A 24,408-nucleotide genomic window follows, 5' to 3' on the forward strand; every position below is an offset into this window, starting at 1 on the left:
TAAAATGATGAAAGAGTTATGGCAGTCAGCTAATAGTATGTCTATATTTGGAAGAAAGTTTCAAGTACTTTATTTTAGTCTTCTAGTTCAACTTCTCAGCCAGGGTTCCTCCAGATGTTGTATATGCCTCGTTTTGCAACCAATTCTCCAGAGCTAAAGTACCAGTAGAGTCTCCCATCTTAGCTCTCTTTTCACTTAGCACCAATTTACGCTGCAGCATCCCCCTGACTACCTGTATAGCAAAGATTTTCTCTTACTGACCAAAAATGTAAAGGGGCCATGACACGGACCACCAAGTAAGGTTCTTTTCTCATTGGCCACCAATGTAAAGTGGGCTTTACACTGACCACCAAGGAAGGTGGACATTACATTGACCACTACTGTAAGAAGAGATTTCTCCACTGATAACAAATGTTAAGGGACCTTACACATTTTGACTGCCTGCATTTTCTATCTGGCCATGAATACTACTTTTATGTAGAAAGAACTGATCATGCTAATGTATTATGGACTATGGATATTATAATTTTATCAGGGATTACCAGAGGTCTGAAAATTATTTCAAGGGTTTCTCTGCAGTGATTTTTTTTTTTAGAAAGGCTGTTTTTCTTGACCCATGTTGAAATGCATGTGGTCTAGTTGGATACAGGATGAGAATGCTTTCTGTCCTTTCTTTTCTAATCACCCAGCCTGTATGACTTGATAATGGTCTGTTTGAATTTCAAGCAGAACCCTAAGTACATATAAATAAATAAATAAAAATACAGTGTGTTTAAGTCTCTTATCATTGAATAAGCCTGGGTGGCCAGAAAAAGAAAAGGCAGTGAGCATGCAACCCTACATCCTGTACCATACCAGTCAACATCGCTTTCAAAATTGATGGAGTACCCTGTGTGGAAGAGGTGGCAGAGCCTCCCCCTTGCAAGGCATATTGTCCTAATGTTGAGGCACAAAGGCCTCTTCCTCACACTCAAATTCTCAAGGGTATATGGGATTTGTAGGGAGAACTTTATAATAAGGGGGCCCCAGATACAGTATATGCATCCCAGGGGAATAAATGCAGGGGTTCATTAGTTAAACACTGTTGATATATCTACATCTGTGCACAAGTCCTGTCCTCCTCCCCCCTGCCCATCAATTGGAGCTGTAATTCTCAGGATGACACAAAAATATTGGCCTGGCTGACAACGTTTTTTTTCATGGAAAATGTGAAAATGATAAGTGGAGTTGAAGTGATGTTAAGTGAGGGTATAAAAGATTATGCACTGATGAGAGATAAAATGATCCAGAGTTCATTTGCCTAGGGCCCAATATGACCAGAATCTAGCCCTGATTATCACTGATATACTATATAATCAAAATGACTGCACCTTACCTTAATATATATATATATATATATATATATATATATATATATATATATATATATATATAACATACAGTACTTTGCCAACGATTTAGGCAGGTGTGAAGCAATGCTGAAAAGTAAGAATGCATTCAAAAATATATATTTTTGTTGTTTATTATTGTAAGTTTACAGAATGCAGAGTGAGCAAATAGAAGTAAATAAATTGAATCAATATGTGGTGTAACTACCCTTTGGCTTCAAACCAGCATCAAATCTTACACTTGCACACTTTGTATACTTGCACAAAGTCAGGGATTTTGTAGAATGTATGAATAACCAATTATACCAAGCAGGTGCTAATGATCATCAAATTCATATGTACATGGAAACAGAATCATTAATTGAAACAGGGTTAAGAGCAGCCAAACCCTGTTACTAAGTTGAGGTTGTGGAAGACAGTTTCATGATACCGGTCATACACCATGGCATGACTGAGCACAGCGACAAAAAGTTATAAAAAAAGTAGTTATACTGCATCAGCAGAGTCTCTCCCAGGCAAAGATTTCAAAGCAAAGTTCACATAGAAAAATAACTATCTATTGTGCTGATCTTCATAAACCCCCATGGCTTGTAAATAAAAAAAAAATCACTCACAATCGGGTAAAATAAAAATAGTGGCGCTGCTGCTCTCCATTACACCTACTGGGAAATGGCGGAGGATCTGTAACAACACAAGGAAAAGAGAGCGCAACCCGACCTAGTGTAATACAGTTTATTGTAAGTGACTAAAAAACAACCAAATGCACTCACAAAGTTCCAAAAAAGTAAAGCATGTCTCGATAATTCCTCCATGGCCACTATAGTATCTGGTTGGGTAAACACCTCCAATGAGGCCAGCATGGGCCTGGTCCAGAGGGCGCTATGCTCTGTAGTTGAAAGACTGCAACATAGGGACAGGCAGGCAGGAGGAGGCACTCATAATGGTTGCCGTGATGATGTGTTTTTTTCTGCACTCCTATGTTTTCATGCATAGGATGTGGAAATATGGTTGACCAACACAACTATGCACGAAAACATAGGAACTGGGGTGCAGAAAAATGGCAGCACATGATCTGGACTGATAAGTCAGAATTTGAAATATTTTGCTGTAGCAGGGGGCAGTTTGTTCATGAAGAGCTGGAGAGCAGTACGATAATGTGTGTCTACAGGCAACGGTGAAGCACAGTGGAAGTTCCTAGCAAAGTTTGGGGCTGCTTTTCTGCAAATGGAGTTAGAGATTTGGTCAGGATCAATGTTGTTCTCATAGTAAAAATTACAGGTAGATACTTATCCATCATGTCATACCATCAAGAAGGCATGTGAAACAACCTACCTGCCAAAAACTGTGCAAGTATACCTAGAAACATTTAAGAATTTATGCTGTTTTGAAAGCAAAGGGTGTTCACACCAAATATTGGTTTGATTTGGATTCCTGTTCTGTTCATTTACTTTCCATTTTGTGAGTTGACAAAAATGAAGTATTAACAGTATTTCTGAAAGCATGCTTAATTTACAGCCTTTTTTCACACCTACCTAAAACCTTTGCACAGTCCTGTGTGTATATATTTATAATCTCTCTCATCATCTATACTTCTTGCGACTGCCAAATAGGCCTGTGCCACTTCTGTCCTAAATATGACTGTATTTAAAGTAAAAGTGCACCCTTTTGCTTAGTACTGCTTCCATAATCCAGACAGGGAATGATTTAGCTGCTTGTTGCCTATGTCCACATGCTGATGAAAATTATTGCCATCCACACATAGTCCACTGCCTTTTTTATATGCCTCACACTTGCTGAGAGAACAAACATCTGTAAATTCATTTACTGTTTCTGTTCTCTGAAAAATGCTTTATTTGTGGCTATGAAGGAAGCTGTGCTGTACACTTTTTCCTAATCATTTTCTATAAAGCATAAAATCTTTACTCAGGTGGTAGTTAACATCTTATGATTTACAGCAGAGCCCAGGAAATACACACAATGTAGCGCAGTAAGAGACGATACAAAAGTCTGCAGTATTGACCTCACTCCAATTATGCTGATGGCATTCGGTATGTCTGAATCTAACTCCCTCAAAAACAGTGGATATTTAACTACCGTAAGCTCTGTAGCTCCATCTTATGCTGCAACCAGCATATATCTGTATTAAGGTATTATATCTTTTTTTTACATGTTTTTGGAGAGACCTGCAACTTAAAGTATATGTAAACCTCTTAAAAGCTTTAGCATATTAATATCATTTCAAAAAGTGTGATCAATCTTTCTCAAGCTGTAACTTTCATTAATACAATATCCAAGATTTTTGTGCAAGCACTTCCTGTAAACACAATGTCAACTGTTTCCTATTTTTGCTGCTGTGTTGTCACTTGTCACCCTGTCACATACTCCCTTGGTGGGAACAACAAGCAGCTGTTTCAACACACATTGACCTGCCGTTGTCACTATCAGGAAGATGGTAAATAGCAATAATGTGCAGCTAACCCTGATAAAAGTTCACTTAGAAAGGAAGTGGCTAAAAAAAGCATACGGAATTCAGCACCACTGAGATAAATATATTTTGTTGATTAAAACTCAGATTATTACCTCTGTATGACCGAGCCTGTATGACTCCACCTAAGGCCAAAATTAGCCCCTCCGACAGGTTCTTCAAGGACTGTAGAATTCCTCTAACTTACAGAACAGTTGCAAATTTTATTGTAACATCAGTCCCTTCTTTTCAAGTTCAGAGCGGCAAAAGGTTCAAATTGTAATATCACTGCTACAAGGGAGCCTACAGGCATGTGCCTTCTGCCTTGAACCTTTGCATCCAGCCTTACCTTTAGTGGACACTTTTTTAAAGACACTGGGATTTCTGTCTTAGAACCCTGATTGGGTATCCACTGCCTAGACCGCTTACTGCAACCTTCACCAAGGGAACGAAACAGCAGAATCTTACTGCATACGTCCCTCAGTCTGGTTGGAATGACCCTGTTCTCCACAGCCATTTTCAGATCTGACTATCCAAGGCTAGAATGGACTCTCTAGTAAATTTCCCATTTCCCTACATGCTATCCGACTTGCCATTCACGTTGATCACTGGCTGAGCTAAAGGTATTATGAAAAACTCTTTCTGACCTAGCAATAATTCTGCCATCAGCTTCACTTACCTCTACCTAGGGCTTACCAGGTACCAAGACACCCATGCAGATTGGGTCCACAGACCTCTTTTTTGAAGAAAGACTGTATTGCAGAACACAGAGCCACCTCCTGTGTTTTTCCCCCAAATGTCCAGGGAACTGTAGGACTTAGGTGGTTGGAAAGAGGCCACTCCTGTCTCTGACTATTGCCTTCTGGTTCCTGCTACCATTGACTCCCCTTCAGAGCCATTTTACAGATCAGCCCTCATTAAGAACAAATTCACACCAGCCGCTGCATTAGAATGCAGTGGTTGGTGTGCCATGCGATACGGCAGGATCAGCACAGAGCCAATGTGCCAATCTCGCCCCAATGCACTTATTTATTGTTTTTTTTTATTTTTATTAACTGTATTGAAATGTCACTGAGGCATTTAATTAGGGTAAATTGCCACGCTTTGCAAAGTGGTGGATTGCCTTAAGCCCCATACACACTATCAGATTATCTGCTGACTTTTTCCTTCAGATTTACCAAAACCATATAATATGAGGACAAACCTTAGCAGTTTCAATGTGTATGCAATCAGGCAGGCCCTTCTACTACATGGTTTTGGTAAATCTGAAGAAAAAACTCAGCAGATAATCTGATAGTGTGTATGGGGCTTAACACTATGCTGTGATGGAAAAAAATACCACATGCAGGACTTTTTTCAGTGCACACTGCCTGCACACCACCAAAATACATTCTGCCTTGTTGGGTGGCAGGACTGCACTGGAATAGCTAGCTACTCAGTGCAGTCTTTCCTCAGGGAACTTTGTTTATGAAGAACTAGCTAACCAGCCGGCTATTCCTAATCTTGAGCTTCAACCTCCTGCACATCTCCTGTCCATTGATAACCAGCCTCATAAACAAGAATAAATCCACTACATTACTCAACATTTCAAACTCCAGATCAGGGACCTCCAACTCAAAGAGCTCTCATGTTATGTTATTCTGTCACCTACCTCTCCACTTAGCTTAGAAATTCTTGGCTAAGGAACCAAAAGACATCCATTGGCTGGCAATTTGGGGAAATATCATCATCATTAGCCTATTGCAACAGCAGCTGCATCCAACATGCCCCACATCTTGTGGCTTGTGAATTTGAGAACCTGCATTTTCTACCACCTGTGTTTACATTTGCGCTATTGAACTTCTGCCCGATTCTGGTCAGAGTGTTTTAGCTTTCTGAACCTGAGCAAAAAGTCATACAAGTATGTGTGTCAGAGCACTTATGCGTTATGTCTAAAATAAAATAAAATGAAAAATCAATAGATTCAGTATCTCACAAAAGTGAGTAAGCCCCTCACATTTTTGTAAATATTTTATTTTTTCATGTGACAACACTGAAGAAATTACACTTTGCTACAATGTAAAGTAGTGAGTGTACAGCTTGTATAACCGTGTAAATTTGCTGTCCCCTCAAAATAACTTAATACATAGCCATTAATGTCTAAACCGCTGGCAACAAAAGTGAGTACACCCCTCTGTGAAAATGTCCAAATTGGGCCCAATTAGCCATTTTCCCTCCCTGGTGTCACGTTAGTGTTACAAGGTCTCAGGTGTGAATGGGGAGCAGGTGTGTTAAATTTGGTGTTATCACTCTTTGCCCCTGTACACGTGGTCGGACATTCCGATGGAAAATGTCCGATCGGACCGCGTTGTCGGATAATCTTACAGTGTGTGGGCTCCATCGGACTTTTTCCGTCGGAATGTCCGACTAACAAAGTTTGTGAGCTGGATAGAACATTGTCTGACAACATGATCCAATCGGACTTTGTCCAATCATTTGTAGAGAATTCCGATCGGACAAAGTGCCACGCATGCTCAGATCAAATTACGAGACCAAAGCTATTGGCTACTAGCCTGAACGTAGTCCCATCGTAACGAACGAATGTCATCATGTTCTGAACTATTGGATTTTCCGACAACTTTGTCTGACCATGTGTAAGCAACACCAGATTTTGTGGTCGGAATGTCCGACCGTGTCTACAAGGGCTTACTCTCTCATACTGGTCACTGGAAGTTCAACACGGTATCTCATGGCAAAGAACTCTCTGAGGATCTAAAAAAAAGAATTGTTGCTCTACATAAAGATGGCCTAGGCTATAAGAAGATTGCCAAGACCCTGAAAATGAGCTGCAGCACTGTGGCTAAGACCATACAGAAGTTTAACAGGACAGGTTCCACTAAGAACAGGCCTCGCCATGGTCCACCAAAGAAGTTGAGTGCACATGCTCAGCGTCATATCCAGAGGTTCTCTTTGGGAAATAAACGTATGAGTGCTGCCAGCATTTCTGCAGAGGTTTAAGGGGTGGGGGGGAGGCAGCCTGTCAGTGCTCAGAACTTAAGCCACACACTGAATTTAATTTGTCCATGTGGCTGCCATCCCAGAAGGAAGCCTCTTCTAAAGATGATACAGAAGAAAGCCCGCAAAAAATTTGCTGAAGACAAGCAGACTAGGGATATGGATTACTGGAACCATGTCCTGTGGTCTGATGAGATCAAGACAAACTTATTTGATTCACATAGTTTCAAACTTGTGTGGTGGCAACCAGGTGAGGAGTACAAAGACAAGTATGTCTTGCCTATAGTAAAGCATGGTGGTGGGAGTGTCATGGTCTGGGGCTGCATGAGACTTGCCGCCATTGGGGAGCTACAGTTCATTGAGGGAACCATGAATGCCAACATGTACTGTGACATACTGAAGAAGAGCATGATCCCTTCCTTTTGGAGACTGGACCGCAGGGCAGTATGAGCCCTTGTTACCAGACATGCTCAGATGTTATAAAAAAGTGAATAAGTGACCTCCACCAGCCAAGTTCTAGTGATTTGGCCGTTCACCTTAGAAAAAGACCATACAGTCAGATAATCCAGATTATGGACACTTCCACCAGATGTAATTAGTCTCACCAGCGCTCCCTCTCATGTAACTATCCACACTTTTCTCCAGCAGTCCCCCTACTGGGGCTATGTGGCTTTCCTCATGCTTCTCGTTTACTTGCAGTTTATTTTGTGCCCATATGGTCAGGTATTACAGCCGAACAGGTAACATTTCTACCCCTACGATCAGCATATTCCCACTCATCGGACAGAACAACAACATGCTTAGGGATCCAGCTCCCTAGTGCCCAGAATCTGGAGACCAGTTTTTTATAATAAAAAGTGTTATCTGACTGTATGATCTTTTCCTAAGGTTGGTTGCCAATTCACTAGAAGGTGGCTGGTGGAGGTCACTCATTCCCTTTTTTATATAACATTTGAGCACGTCTGATAACAGGGGCCAAACAATTGTGACAGAAGCCCCTGCATGTTTTTTGGGCTATCACATTATATATTTGATATGGTTTTTGAAACAAACTTTTTGAACATAACTTCTTTTGGATTTATTTTTAAGTATTAACATCCTCCATTCAAAAGAATGTTTTGTAGTAGGATACATTTTGTTTTTTTCTATTATTTATTTTAAATTTTATTTCATGGTATAATATTTCACTGTTAATTAGTATAGAAGGGTTCAGAACGAGCGCATCATTCACAAATTCATTATACAATAATGTATTCAGGAAGCCCAAGAAGCCCAAGAATAGGGTTTCATATATCCTTAACACTTCACCAGCAGGGTCTGGGTTGTTTTTTTTTTTGCAAAATAAATAAAAAAGCCTTAGATATTAATTACTGTTCCCAATCAGTATTTACTATCACTCGTTACTAGACTGTTCTCTTAATTTTAGAGTGGTAAAATTTTCATCAAACTTGATCTCAGAGGTGCTTGTAACTTGCTTTTTAAATGGCTCAGGTATAATTAATACAACCTATTACAGAAAAACTATAATTTACAAAAAATTGCTGGTAAATGACAGTTTCCAGCTTCTTCCTTCTGTTTTTAATAAAAGTGGCCTGGAATTTTCTCTTTCTTAACCAGACCCTTATTCTAGATGAGGTCTGGTATAATTATAAATCTTAATCTGGAGACCCACAAAAAAGTGATGCTCAGATCTTCAGGCACGGCTATGTACTCGATCTTCCTGACACCTTGGCATGCAGTTTGTGGTCCGATTTTGGAGAGCTCTCTGTAATTAAATAGACATTTAACTATCCTGATCCTCAGCCTACCATCCATAGATTAACTGGCAGATAGAAAGGACTTATAATACAATAGAAACATTTTTTTGCTGTCAGCTATCTGATGATCAGCCAGAATTGTATGATCTACTACCACTGGCTGCAATCTCATTTAACAACTGCCCCAATGCTCCATCTGGGTACTCTTCGTTGTTCTGTGTATATGATCTCCATCAATGTGTGTGCTCATTATATCTACTTCCTTTACAGACAGTGTAAGTTCAGGGACATGCACCCACATGGATGTCAAATGGTCAATTGTCAGCTGTGTCTGTGCAGCCGCTCCATCCCAATTGACATAAAGACATAAATGGGACTGGCTGCCTGTGGATGCACGGAACACCAGTGCATCCCTTGTAGGCAAAGCGCAGCCAACACACAGGTGCATGTTCACTTACGCCCATGTGAACTAGGCCCAATAAGCAAATTCCTGTTTACTCTGAATACCCAATCATGTGCAGATGGAGTATTTAACCACTACAATACAGGGCACTTTCACCCCCTTCCTTCCCAGCCCAATTTTCAGCTTTCAGCGCTCTCGCACTTTCAGTGACAATTGCGCGGTCATGCTACACTGTACCCAAATGAAATTGTTATCATTTTGTTCGCACAAATAGAGCTTTATTTTGGTGTTATTTATTCACGACTCCGTTTTTTTTTTTTTGCGATATAAGCGCAAAAAAAGCGGAAATTTGGGAAAAAAACAATATTTTCTTTTTTCTATTTGAAAAGAAATCCAATAAAATCAAATTTTGTCATAAATTTAAGCCAAAATGTATTCTGCTACATGTTTTTGGTAAAAAAAATTCCGTTAAGTGTATAATAATTGGTTTGTGTGATCACGGACATATGTACGCAAATGATCATGTACATATGTGTGCAGGTGATCACGTACATATGTGTGCAGATAATCATTGGGACATGTGATTTTAGTGGGACAAATGTGGGGGACATGTTTTTATTATTAGGGACATGTGTTTTTATTATTTGGGGACATGTATGTTTTGGGGACATGTGTGTTTTGGGGACATATGTGGGGACTGTGTTTGTACTGTGTGGTGTGTTGTGTGTTGTGTGTTTACACTACACTGATGATCAGTGAGTAAAAAGCTGTAAAAAGCAGCCCATACTCACTGATCATCAGCCGGCTGCAGCGTTCTGCTCTCCTCTCCTCAGCGGTGACTTCCGTGTGAGGAGAGGAGAGCCGATTGCCTAGCAACCGGCTGTTTGTTTACATCACATGACGGCCGTGATTGGACACGGCCGTCATGTGATCAGGAGGGCCAATCACAGAGCCCTCCTGCCGATCTGAGATGTGCCGTGTCCGGGTGACACGAGCACATCGGGATCGCGCCGCTGCGCGGGCATGCGCGCGCGCGATCCCGCTACTCCTGAAGGACGTTCCTGAACGTCCTATCAGGAGTAGACGGCTCCCACCCGGCCGTATATATGCATTGGCCGGGTGGGAAGTGGTTAAACATGAATCTACTTTTTACATGATTATGAAAACTGATAAATTGTGTGAAGATTCCCAACTCCCTTAGTAAATTAGCCTCCTTGTCTTCTATGTAGTCTTTTGTATCCATCCCATCATTTAACCATTTATTGTAATGTAGGTAACTGAAGGAGTTGGCTAACTATGTAGCCTAGATTCTACAGACTTCACATTTACAACCTAATTTAAATTTACAATGAATTTTTGTGCAGCAACATTTGTCAATAATTGTTTGGTAAGGTTCTGCAATACAATTTCCTCTGCATTAGGTATCTAAAAAATAAAAACCTAAGAGACAAAGGTTTATGCATGACTTCCACATTCTCTAATATGCCAAAAGAATGCTTATCTTCTTCATTATTGCAGATAAAATGCTACAGAAAAACTGGAGAATCCCTTTAAATTCTATTTTCAATGATCAAGCCACACAGTTACTGCAGAATAATGCAGTGTTCGAGGCTGCAGCAGTTTACTGTTTCACTTCAAGCCATCTATAAATCAAGCTCGCAAAAGCTTTCATGAGCACACTAATTTAATCAGTTGGTAGATGGGTATGTGCTGTGTTAAAATGAAGAAGGGATAGAGCCATTTGAGGACACTTGATAAGCACTACCTTTGCCTCTGGCTACAGTACAGCAGCTGTCTTCACTCAGCTAAGGAAATGTGTGCAATTTAATTGTACATACCTACAGCATTATTATCTGTGTACTATGTGGATCTTTAGCTATACTGTTGTAGTGCTCCTTTATATGAAAAATGTAAGGCAAGCCGTTTCACAATATTGTTTTATCAATTAAACAGACCCAATATGATTCTGTTTTGAAAAAAGGAATGCATACATTTTATTTCTGTTTTATATATGCTTTGAGCAGAAGATATGGAGGTTGATTTACTAAAACTGGAGAGCGTAAAATCTGTGGCAGCTGTACATTGTAGCCAATCAGCTTCTAACTTCAGCTTATTAATTTAACCACTTCAATACAGGGCATTTATACACCTTCCTTCCCATACCAAATTTTAACTTTCAGCACTCTCACACTTCGAATGCCAATTACTCAGTCATGCAACACTGTAACCGAACAACATTTTTATAATTTTTTTTAATACAAATAGAAGTTTCTTTTGGTGGTATTTAATCACCACTGGGTTTTTTATTGTGTGTGACACAAGTGAAAAAAAAGCAAAAAGTTTGAAAAAAAAACATTTTTTTTAGTTTCTATGATAACATTTTGCAAATAAGTAATTTTTGTTCATAAATCTGGGCCACAATTTATACCGCTACATCTCTTTGGTAAAAATAACCCAAATTAGTGGATATTATTTAGTCTCTTTGAAAGTTATAGAGTCTACAAGCTATGGTGCAAATCATTGAAAATGTATCACATCTGATCACACCTGATGCACTGACGGCCTATCTCATTTCTTGAGGGTCTGAAATGTCAGGAAAGTACAAATACCCCCCAAATGATGCCTTTTTGAAAAGTAGACAGTCCAAGGTATTTAGTAAGAGGCATGGTGAGTTTTTTGAAGTTGTAATTTTTCCCACAATTCTTGGGAAAAAGAAGAATGTTTTTTTTTTTTTTACAAAATTGTCATAATAAAAAGTTATTTCTCACACACAGCATATGCATACTTCCAATTACACTCCAAAATACATTCTGCAACTTTTCCCGAGTATGGCGATACCACATGTGTGGGACTTTTACACAGGCTGGCCACACAGAGAGGTCCAACATGCAGGGAGCACCATCAGGGGTTCTAGGAGCATAAATAACACCTCTAATTTCCTAATGACCTATTACATTTGGGAAGGCCCTGGAGCACCCGGAGAATGAAATTACCTACAAAATTACCCCATTTTGGAAAGCACACAACTCAACGTCTGTTCTATGAGGCACAATGAGTCATTTAAACAGTTCATTTTTTATCACAAGTCTTCGGAAAACGTGGAAAGAAAATGAAAACATATTTTTTTTTACACAAAGTGGTCAGTTTATAAGATATTTCTAACTCAAAGCATGTACATAGCAAAAATTACACACCAAAATACATTCTGCTACTCATCCTGAGTATGGCGATACCACATGTGTGTGACTTTTACCTAGCCTGGCCACATTCAAAGACCCAACATGCAGGGAGCACCGTCAGGCGTTCTAGGAGCATAAATGACACCTCTAATTTCTTAACAACCTATTACATTTGCGAAGACCCTGGAGCACCAGGACAATGGAAATACCCACAAAATTACCCCATTTTGGAAAAAAAATACTCCAAAGTATATTCTACGAAGCATTATGAGTCTTTTGAACAGTTAATTTTTTTACACAAGTCTTCAGAAAACTTGGAAAGAAAATGAAAATCTTGTTACCTCCCCTGCCCATTAAATAGAATGGGCACCAGTTTAAAAGTGCCTTTAAAGCTCTTTGTGGAACTTCCGGTTCCGGCGCCGCATGGAGTAGCTGTCCCTTGTCACAGCTCCCGCACACCAGCCTCCAAAATCGGCTTTAAAAGCGGCGTTTCTGCCCGAAAATCATCAGGCAGCCTCCCCAGTCACACCGGCTCCGTGATGGACCGATTCGTTGAAAAATCGGGGCTGCGTTCGTATGCGGCCGCCACCGCGCGGCAGGCCTCGCCGCAAATCGAGGCCCCGGCTTCGGCCTACACAGCTCCGGCCTGCACGGCCCCACCGGAGGAGACAGCGCAGCGGATGGAGGTGAGCGATCCCACAGCAGGCCAGACAGCCTCCAAAGACACTTCATCCACACAGTCTCCTGCCGATCCATACCCTGCTGGCCAAAATGCTCCTCTCCCCATGCAGCACCACATGCACCCTCCTCCATTACAGGACTGTAACACTGAACTTCTTGCTCAGGCTGTGGCTGCTCTCCTCTCCCCTATGATAGCTGCCTCAGTGGAAAAAGCCATCAGTACAGGCATGCAGAAATTTCAAGCCCAACTGGGGGAACACACTTCCAGATTAAACGAGGCTGAACATCGCATCTCCAACCTGGAGGAAGAACTTTATCAGACACAATCCCTGGAACAAGCTCAGGATAGAACCAACAAATACATACTGGAAAAGCTCGATGACCTCGAAAATAGGTCCAGGAGGAGCAACCTGCGTTTTGTCGGCATTCCAGAATCGCTGCCCCAATCTACTTTATCGGACATCTGTTCCCGCCGCATACCTGAAGCCCTGGGCCTCGGTGGGCCCTTCACAGTGGAACGGGCACACCGTGTGGGAGCTTACAATGCCGAACGCAAATCCCCACGCCCGATCATAGCTAAGTACCTTAACTACTCTGATAAGACCTCCATTTTACAGCAATATCGTCAATCCAGATCTCTTCAGCTCGACGGGACCAAAATCTTGATCTTTGCCGATTACTCGGTGGATGTCTCCAAGAAAAGAAAATCTTTCCAACATGTCTGCTCGGAACTCCACCAACGACAAATGAAATTCACACTGGCCTTCCCGGCAATTTTGGGGATCAAAACTCCTAATGGCGAGCAACTCTCGTTCCATGATCCTGATGAGGCGACACGCTTCTTGAAATCGCTACGCTCGGGCCCACATCTCAGCCCCACACCCAAGGCAGCTCGAGTAAACCGTGCTCTGGATCAGAGAAGCCCACGGAAAGACTCTCCCAAACGCTTCAGGGCTGCGACCCCGGCTCAACTTTCCCAAACCTCAAGGTGAGGGATCTCCTACCCTACAGGTCTCTCTAACATCTCTCCCGGCCCTCGGATTCCACGCCGACCCTTTTCAAGCCTGGCAGAAGTGGCCAGTTTTGAACGATTCCCCTCCTGGGCCGTTCACACTTCTCAGGTAGTATTGGGGTACAATTGGGCCCCTCCCTTTTATTCTGTTTTTTGGATCCTCTACACGAGCTATACTGCTCCTAGGTCTAAATGACTATTTGTCTTTTTTCTTTCTCTTTTTTCCATGCTCTCCTGGTTCCATTGTTTTTATCTGTATGTTCTTTTTTTTTACATTTATATAACCGCTCTCAGTTGTTATTGCTTGATTTGTTCACTTCGGATTTGTTACTCTTTTTCCCCTGGGGTCTCATCTGTGCAGATCATCATACGCATCCATGGCATGTCCTGGACTGATGGCTCCCTCGTATTCCCCTTCGGTAGGGCAGAAATGCTAGCATATATCATGGGGCCTGGTTATGGGAGCTGATTCACACAGTGACCCCCATGCGGAAAAAAGTGAAGTTGATGATTGTTTATGCCCCCTCCCTCTGTGCCCAAACCTGGTATCTACACCCTTCCCCCCCCTTGGTTTTTCACCCCCTCTGCCTCCTCGAAGCACTTACTTATGCGCAGTCTCCACCCGCTGTGGTTACCCGGCAGGGCATATCAGCCCTCCACACCTTACCCTACTCTTTTTTGCAGCTACTCAGGCGGGTCAAACTAAAGATTTTATTACAAGCTTGTTATATCCCCTTTGACGCTCCATTATGCTTCAGATAGTATCTTGGAATGTGAAAGGGCTCCGTTCCCCCTCCAAAAGGTTGAAGGTACTGAGGCACCTTAAAAGGCTCAAAACTGATATAGCACTACTTCAGGAAACCCATCTCTCCTCAGCCGATTATGTACGGATGAAGAAGCTATGGGTGGGTGATGTAGCTGGCTCTGAAGCCGTTGGCCGTAAGGCGGGAGTACTTATCCTTATCAACAAGAGTCTCCCCTGCAAGATCTTATCTACGGATACAGATCAACAGGGCAGACTCCTCTCCCTTCGGGTCCGCATAGGATCAAAAGAACTCATCATATCTAATGTTTACGCCCCGAACAACCCTACTAAAGAATTTTTTAGCACGTTAACTAACTGGCTCCTGCGTTCCCCCCACCTTCCACAAATAGTGGGAGGTGATTTCAACTCTGTTTTTCACCCGGTTGACGATAGGTCCTCCTATCCGCATTCAACCTCACCTCCAGCTTCCGATACCCCCTCGAGCCTCGCAGCGACGATGAGTTCCCTCCACCTACATGACATATGGCGACTCCACCACCCAACCGACCGTGAATATTCCTTCTATTCCTACCCGCATAATGTCTTTACTAGAATAGACTACATCTTCTGCACTGACGACCTGATACCCCTGCTCCCAGGAGCGGACATACACGACATAGCTATTTCGGATCACGCACCCATTTCAGCTACCCTAGAGACCCCAGATGTACACCCCAACCCCAAACTATGGCGCTTTCCATCCTACCTTCAACACAATTCAGACTTTAAAACATATATGGAGAAGGAGTGGGCAATTTATACACATACAAATGCGTCACACACCAATAGCCCCAACTTGTTTTGGGACGCTGGTAAAGCTTTTCTCCGAGGACGCATTATCTCTTATGCATCTTCGTTCAAAAAACATGCCCTTCACAACTATAAGACCTCTAGCTCCAGACTGCACCAGGCTCAACTGGCACTCTACGCCACTGACTCTCCTGAAAACCGGACGGCTTGGCACTCAGCCAAACAATCCTTTGAGACATGGGCTGACACCCTGGAAATCACCAAAAAAACCTACCTCGACGCTACCCTTCATAAATTTGGCAACAAAGCTGGCAAGCTTCTTGCCAGACTTTGCAAAGGCCCTTATCGCCCGACGGTTATTCTCAGACGGTCGTGTTGCCACCTCCCAGAAAGACATTAACGCGGCAATGCTGCGCTACTACTCCACCCTCTATGCAGCCGACCCTATTGACCAACGCACAGCGCGACATTTCCTGGATAAGGTTGAAAACCGGACGGCTTGGCACTCAGCCAAACAATCCTTTGAGACATGGGCTGACACCCTGGAAATCACCAAAAAAACCTACCTCGACGCTACCCTTCATAAATTTGGCAACAAAGCTGGCAAGCTTCTTGCCAGACTTTGCAAAGGCCCTTATCGCCCGACGGTTATTCCGTCCATCCGCGACTCAGACGGTCGTGTTGCCACCTCCCAGAAAGACATTAACGCGGCAATGCTGCGCTACTACTCCACCCTCTATGCAGCCGACCCTATTGACCAACGCACAGCGCGACATTTCCTGGATAAGGTTACCCTGACTAGCATATCCCCTGACCAACTCAATGAGCTAAATGCCCCCATCTCCCCATCTGAAATTTCCTCCACGATTCGGTCGCTAGCCTCCTCCAAAGCTCCCGGCCCTGATGGCCTAACAGGCGAATTTTATAAATCTCTTGAATCCTTGCTAACCCCGACCCTTGCCATGGTTTACCAGGACATATGGGCAGGCGGCGCCTATTTACCCTCCGGCAACCAAGCAATTATTAAACTACTAGAGAAAAAAGGGAAAGACCCGCAAGAACCAGGTTCATACAGACCCATTTCGCTCCTGAATTTGGACGTCAAGATCCTTTCTAAAATAGTAGCAAACCGCCTGGCCAACATCATCCCCTTCCTGATACATTCCGCCCAATCAGGCTTTGTCAAGGGTAGGACAGCGACCATGAATATCAGGAAGGTGATGATCGCATTGGAACACGCCAGATGCAATCCTAATAGTGATTTAGCCATTATTACCCTAGATGCCGAAAAGGCTTTTGATAATGTCAATTTTGGATGGCTATCCATGGTCTTGGGCGAGATGGGCTTCTCTGGCCCTTTTCTTCACTTAATTAGCTCTATGTACGCATCCCCCACAGCTAGGCTTGTTGCAGCAGGCCTCCTATCTGATGAATTCCGCTTGCATAAAGGTACCAGACAGGGTTGCCCCCTATCTCCTCTCCTTTTTAACATTGCTATCGAGCCACTTTCTAGGTACTTATCAACCGTAGCCCCCTTACACGGGATCAAAATAGGGTCACATGAACTAAGAACATCTCTCTTTGCTGACGATGTTCTTATTTTCTCTGCCGACCCGTCCGTTGACATGCTCACGATCAAAGAGGTTTTTGATCAATTCCGACTGTGCTCGGGCTTACGCATAAATTATACTAAAAGCGAAATACTCCCCTTGGGCCCCCACCCACATCCACTATGGGCTCGTCACTCCATTTTTACAATAGCAAACGCGCATATCACATACCTGGGAATCAAGATAGGGAGACTACCTTCTTCTCTGTACCACCTGAACTACCCTCCCCTTTTTGACAAAATTAAACGTGAATGTGAAAACTGGATGGATCTGCCGCTATCGCTTCTGGGAAGGTGTCACCTATTCAAAATGATCAGTTTCGCACGCTTATTGTATCCCCTTCAGACGATACCACTGCTTCTCCGGCACAAGGATGTCAAACTCCTAAACACCGCAATCTCCAATTTCTTATGGCGGGGCAAAAGACCGCGCATAGCGTTTACCAAACTCCACCTTCCCAGAACCGAGGGGGGCATTAGTCTCCCCAACATTAGAATATACAACTTAGCTTGTTTGTTAAGGGTAGGCATTGATTGGATGACCCAGAACTCTCGGTACTCCAATTACCAACTGGAATCTGAAATGACGCGTCCCTATTCCCTGTCCGCTCTTCTCCACTGTCAATGGAAGACTCTCGACACATCCTATCAACACAATCTTCTCCTGAGAGATACAGCTATCGCCTGGAGAGAAGTCAGCAAAGGTCTCAAGCTATCTCCTTTCATGTCAAGACACCTCCCGATTCAAGGTCATCCAAACTTTACCCCGGGTCTGGAACACCATCCTTACGTAACATGGCGACAGAAAGGCCTTATCAATTTCTCATCTATGTGTGACTTGGACTCTGGTCGGGCATTACCTTTCCGGACCTTAGCCCAAAAATACTCCCTGCCGGATTCCTCTGCTTTTCACTATGGACAGTGCTTCAGCTTTCTTCAGAAATCATGCAGGGCAGAGCACTTGAGGTTCAAACCTTCCCTCATAGACACGCTTCTACGACAAGACTCATACAAAATCTCTGAAATCTACAAACCTCTACTTCTCAAAACGACACCCTCTTTGCATTCATCCTCGGTATCCAATTGGGCGAAGGACTTTCCGGATGATGACATAGTCGATAAGATTCTGTTCGGCCTCAACTCAGTATACCGTCTCATCCCGAACGAATCTTGGAGGGAAACTCAACTTAAAATCGCGCACAGAGCGCATATACCATTCCTCTCATCGGGAACACCTCATACTTCACAAGCCTCCCAGTGCCCTCTCTGCCAACAATCAAAACCTACTCTTGCCCACCGCTACTGGTCTTGTTTGGCCATCTCCTCGTTCTGGGATCGCATATTGGCTTTCATCTTTGAAGTCACACTACTGAAGCTTCCCAAAGATCCGCTACTCCTCAACTTTGGATACTGGGATCCTCAACTTCTCCCATGGTCGGCCGCCTCCTCACCCCCAGGCAAGGAATGGGCCCTGATTTGCCTATTGCTTGCCAGGAGAGCCATTTTGGCACACTGGACTGCCACTACCACCCCTTCCGTTTCTCAAGTCAACAGAGACCTCAGGCACCTTCTTCTCCGGGACAAACTTAACACAAACCTCCACCAACCTAAAACCACACAACGTTTCCATGGTAGATGGGACCTATACATCGCCTCCAAACTCACTCCACAGGAACGGACCTTCCTCAAAGACCATTCTTTCACTCGCATTGACTCCCTGCTACCAGCGAACTCTGCCACAGTGTGAATCTCTATTACCCAGTATATAAACCAGTGTATCTTCCATTTTTCAACACCGCACCCCCCCCACCACTGGTCAGGATCTCACCCTTCTCTGGTGCGGACTGCTTTTCTACACCAGGCTTGGCAAGCTTCCCCCCCCCCCTGTTTGTTTTTCTTCTCTCCCCCCCCCCCCCCCCAGCATTTTGTTATTTCCCTCTGCATATTCCATGTAGGACCTGGGGTCCCTTGTAGGATTCCATGATGTCATGTCATGGCATCCGCAGATCCATCCAGTTGAGGTCACCCCCTTCTCCTTCTGATGGGGGAGAATGGTTTGGCCTCCATTTTCCTGCAAGGAATACTTTGTTTATGTTTATGTTTTCAATGCAATTAACTGTTGATGTGATGACTTACTCGAGATTCATACAGCTCCTTTACGAAATGCCTTTATTCATCTTTCAGAATTTTTCTTTGTCATGTGTATTATTTTTCAATAAAATTTATTTGAACAAAAAAAAAAAAAAAAAAGCTCTTTGTGTTCAGCACCCCAGTGTGAAACGGGCCACCAACATTCCTTAAAGCATATTACAAAGCCTGCAATTGGTCTGATTTACAAAGGCCTCATGCACACAGGTGTATGAATTTATGCTCCAATTTTGCTGGATTTTTTTCTGCCAGAACCATGCAGAAAAAAATGGCTATAATGTTACGTATGTATGCACATTTACACATGTATGGCGTTGAGCATAACTACATTCTACTGGCCAGAATATTCATTTATTCTGACCATTGGAATAAATGTACGCCTAGGCCGGGTTCACCTATGTGCGAATTGGATGTGGTTTTTTCAGCATCCAATTTGCATTACATGCATTTGTGACCGGCTTGCTGCAGGTCCATATTCCAAAGTGCATTACCAGGCCCTTTGGGTCTGGTATGAATATTAAGGGGAACCCTAAACTAAAATGTAAAAAAATTAAAAGAAATTTGTCAACCAAATTTCGTATTTCGTATTCGGAAGCATAAAAATTAATATTTCAGATGCTTCTGAATGTACGAATTTTTGATTCTTAAGAAATGAACCGCACATGTTTAGTGTCTACCTGCACTTGAATTTTCAACTCAACCCGCTTACAAAGATATTACTGACCAATGTTTTCAAACTACCAGAGAAATTAGCAAAAACATTGGGCATGTTACCATGATGGGCCATGACATGGTACTTTTTCACTGCGGCAATTGGTTGATCTAAAGTTACCATGAGTAAAATATGAGGATTAGCAGTCTGAGTATATGACTGATAAAAAGTAAACAAAGGACCACTTCAAATGATATTTTAATACATTTATTATAATTGTGTTTTGTTATTTTTAAAATGTAATTTGAAATGCTTTATGGACATTCTTATTAGTAAATAATGACCTCCTGCCTTTTTGCTTGTATTTACAAGGAGTCTAGTTTTAAAATGCTTTATTTCTGCTGGTGACAATTATGCTCCCTGTTATTTTCTAGACTAAAGTGAAAGCTAATCACAGAGATACAGCCAGAGAAGAAGAGAAGTCAGAGTTCGAAGATGTTTATGTAGACATGGTCAAGGGTGCAGGTAAATAGCATTTCTTTTCTATCTATTATTTGTCTGATTATTTGTACTTTACCTTGAAATAAAAAAGATGCTTTTATTTTCATGCCTTTCCATCATAGTTCTTAAATTCTGGCAGCACCTCTAAGGCCGCGTACACACGCGCGGACTGTTCGCCCAACTTTGTCCGTCCAACAGTTTCAGCAAACAGTCCGCTCAAAATTAGCATGGACGGACATGCCCACACACGACGAACGAACAGTTTGCTGAAACCGTGCGCGATGACGTGAACAGCACGTACGAAGGGACGAAAAATACGACGTCCTATACACTGCATTATAGCTTTCGGCGTGAAAATCCTTTCTGAGCATGCGCGCAACTTTGTTTGACGAACAAGCCTACACACGAGCGGGCTGTTCGCTGAAACAAGGTTTCAGCGGACAGTTTTTCGGAATTTCCGAAAAACCTTGTCCGTCCAACTGTCCGCTGAAACTGTCCGCTGAAAGCCCACACACGAGCGGACTGTCCGCCCAAACACTGTTCAGCGGACAAAGTTGGGCAAACAGTCCGCCCGTGTGTACGCGGCCTTAAGGTTATTGATAGCTTCACTGTGTTAGGAAAATGTCAACAATCTTAAAAGGTGCTAAGAAAATGTTTGCTACAATAGTGTAAAGCACTGACAGCTTTTATATATATATATATATATATATATATATATATATATATATATATATATATATATATATATATATATATATATATATATATATATATATATATATATATGCTTTATGTAGTATTTTGATATGTTTACAAATATGATTGTAGACACGCTTATTTTTCTTCACAGTAAAAGTAAAGTAACACATTTGTGGTAATTTTATAATATAAGTATTCAGAGGGGTTTGTTTAATTTGTTTAAAATTTGCAAAATATGAATCATAGTTTTTTCTTAAGTTATAACACCCGCCATGCTCACATATTAGTGCGATGATATAATTTTCTTTTAGGCATACAAAATGCTAGCTAAACACACCCTGTGCTTGGGAAAAGAGTACCTCTTTCACACTGACGTCCCGTTCAGGCCCGCCTGTCAGTTTTTCAGGCGGACCTGAACGGGTGCTCCATAGAGCTCTATGGAGCGTCGGATGTCAGCGGTGACATGTCCGCTGACATCCGACCCGCTCCGATCCGAAAAAGTGTAACGGAGGAAAAAGCTATTTTTCCATCCGTCTGCGGATCGGATCGGGTGACGACGGGCACTGCGGTCCGTCGTCATCCGATCTCCCATAGGGGAGAGCGGCGATGTGACAGGTCCATCCCTGCGCAGTGTGCAGAGACGGAGCTGTCATTTCCCTGCTCAGCGGGGATCGGCGGAGTGATCCCCGCTGAGCAAACGGATATCCACGGGGCGGGTCAGAACTGATCCGCCCCGTGTGAAAGGACCCTAAGCGTGTTTAAGGCAGTATTAAATCCAAAAGCAAATATGTATTTTATTGCAGCCTACCAATTCATAGATGTGTTTGCTTTGATTTTCTTTTTAAGGCTTCCTTTCCCTTGCTTTCACCTAGTAGTCTGGCCAGTAAGTCTGTTGTTTTTCAAAAGAACAATCTCTCTTACAGATGTAGCAGTTACAGGGATAAGATAAACTATTTACCACTGACAGGGGTGCTTGCAATAATCAGCTCTTTATTTATTTATTTATGTAAAACCTTTATTCCAAGAGAAAACAAAACAGTTTTCTGTAATTGCCTATAAAGTGTGAGCTGGAGTTTGGATTACATTTGTTAATGTATTTAAATCTGCTACTGCATCTAACACTCCACTTTCCCCAGACTGGCAAAATTGCTGTCCAAATGTGCCCATGTGCTCCTTCATTAAGGTGTCCGTATATAAATCAGTGATCAGCAGTGATCTCGAGGATCCAGTCCATAAACAGTTTTGGGGGGAGAAGTGTTTGAACATGGTTTCCCGCTGATGATCTCCACACACAGAGAATCCTCATTGACTGACACAGAAACAGCCAGTTTATGAAGATGCGATCTCAGTGCTTCACTGGCGATCTGAGTCAGAATTCAACGTCTGTGATTTACCAGCTGAGAGGTGGAGAATCGGGGAGTAAAGAGAGAATCCTGGGGGATCTGAGAAGGAAAGAGGAAGATTCTTAACTTCCCTTTACCTCGTTCAGACCCCCCAACACTGTAACCATGTCTCCCTATCATATTTATGTGTATACATACATATACATATATATATATGCAGCTCTAACCCCCATAGGAGCTGCTGATTTGCTGGGCTTACCGTTACCTTCTTGACCTCGTGTTCGCCTAGGGGTTCCCCAAGGTAGATGGCCCAAAGAATTGTAGAAACTGACACTGGATCCGCTTTTGGGATTTTTATTTGCAAAAAAAAAAGAGTAGACAAAACACAGTCTCTCAAAGAGGGTTAGATGATTTAGGTAGAAAGTCCAGGTACTCTTAGAACTACTCAAAATAGAAAGTATCTTACTATAGAAACAACTGGATTGTCACAGCTACCGGATAGACCTTCTCTCACTAGGCCTAGCAGACAATAGAGTGTTCAGATAAGCGAAGCCTCTGCCATAGACTTGCATATGGAATGTTTGAATAAAGTCTCTGCCACAGACTTGTTGTAGAACACTTGTAGTAAACTGAAGGATGTAGACAAACTTAGAGAGCCCTCATACGGTACCAGTATCTTGCAGCTGGTCCGGTGATACCGTATGAGGGTAGATTCATTTGGGGTCTTTCAACTGAGCCTCCAGGCTCTTTCTGAGAAGCCAACCTTCAGCCTGGCTGTCTCTCGAAGTGTCCTCTCCTGGTTGCTTCTCCAGTTGCTTGGCCTCTCCACAGGTGAGACGGCACCGGACCACCTCCGAATCCTCCCTCCAGTTACTTTGCCTCGGGCTGGCCAGCCCCGAGACTTGGAATTGGATGGATCCGCATCCCATGCCATGAAAGCACTGGGGGCTGGTCAGGAGGACCAGGACCAAACAGACATAAAGATCTTCTGGACCGGAACTCAAAAGCACGTGATGCCAGTACCTTAAGTACCCTCTCCCATAATGCACAGCAGGATGACACTCCCACTGGGCTGACTCCGAGAGAAATTGGCACTCAATGCGCCCAGCTAAACTGCGTTCTCACACTTGCCAGTGATGACAGCACCACCTGTGGCCAAGCAGAACACAGTGCAATCCAGCTAGACTGGTACTGAAACCATAATATGGCATTATTAAACCCAAAACCAAACTGCGGTTCTAGAAAAACACATAGCGTCTGCACTTCAGGAACCGGCGCCACATGGATATATATATATATATATATATATATATATACATATATATATATATATACATATAATGTAGGGGGACTCGTTATTTTTTTAACATTAACCACGCCGTCTGTCCATGTACTGAGCAGTGATAATTTATTACTGCTTAACCACTTGCCGACCAGCGCACGCCAATGTACGTCGGCAGAATGGCACGGGCAGGCAAATGGGCGTACCTGTACGTCCCTTTAAACTTGCCGCCCTGCCATCGGGAGCGCGCGGCCTGTGGCGCGCTCCCGCGCTGGTTGGGACCCCCGTGAGCCCGGTCGCGGGACCCGCGGTCTTGATCATACCCACGCATACCCGCAATCGTCTCACGGAGCGGCCGAATGAAGAAATGCCGTTGTAAACGGCATTTCTCCATTCTGCCTAGCAACTAGTGACGCTGATCTCTGCTCCATGTGATTGGAGCAGAGATCAGTGTTCACTAAATTAAAGCCCAACTCCCCCACAGTTAGTAACACACCCCTAGGAACACTTAACCCCTACACTGCCACCCACTGGTTAACCCCTTCACTGCCAGTGTCATTTACACAGGAATCACTGCATTTATATAGCAGTTATTATTGTATAAATGACAATGGTCCCAAAAATGTGTCAAAAATGTCCGATGTGTCCGCCACAATGTCGCAGTCACAATAAAAATCGCTGATCGCTGCCATTACTAGTAAAACAAATAATAATAAAAAATTATTAATAAAAATGCCATAA

At 42.9% G+C, this 24,408-nt stretch overlaps 1 protein-coding gene across 1 annotated transcript in view; it reads left to right on the forward strand.

Annotated features, from left to right (window-relative positions):
• Positions 1-24,408, forward strand: part of BANK1 (B cell scaffold protein with ankyrin repeats 1) — a 461,974-nt gene that overhangs the window by 294,887 nt on the left and 142,679 nt on the right. The window contains exon 8 of the mRNA XM_077476629.1: positions 20,277-20,367. Within this exon, the coding sequence (XP_077332755.1) occupies positions 20,277-20,367 (91 nt within the window). The remainder of the gene's footprint in view (positions 1-20,276; positions 20,368-24,408) is intronic.

Source organism: Lithobates pipiens, unplaced genomic scaffold (assembly GCF_037356315.1).
Source record: "Lithobates pipiens isolate NorthernLeopardFrog02 unplaced genomic scaffold, aLitPip1_a1.2 Scaffold_13, whole genome shotgun sequence".
Lineage (NCBI taxonomy): Eukaryota > Metazoa > Chordata > Amphibia > Anura > Ranidae > Lithobates > Lithobates pipiens.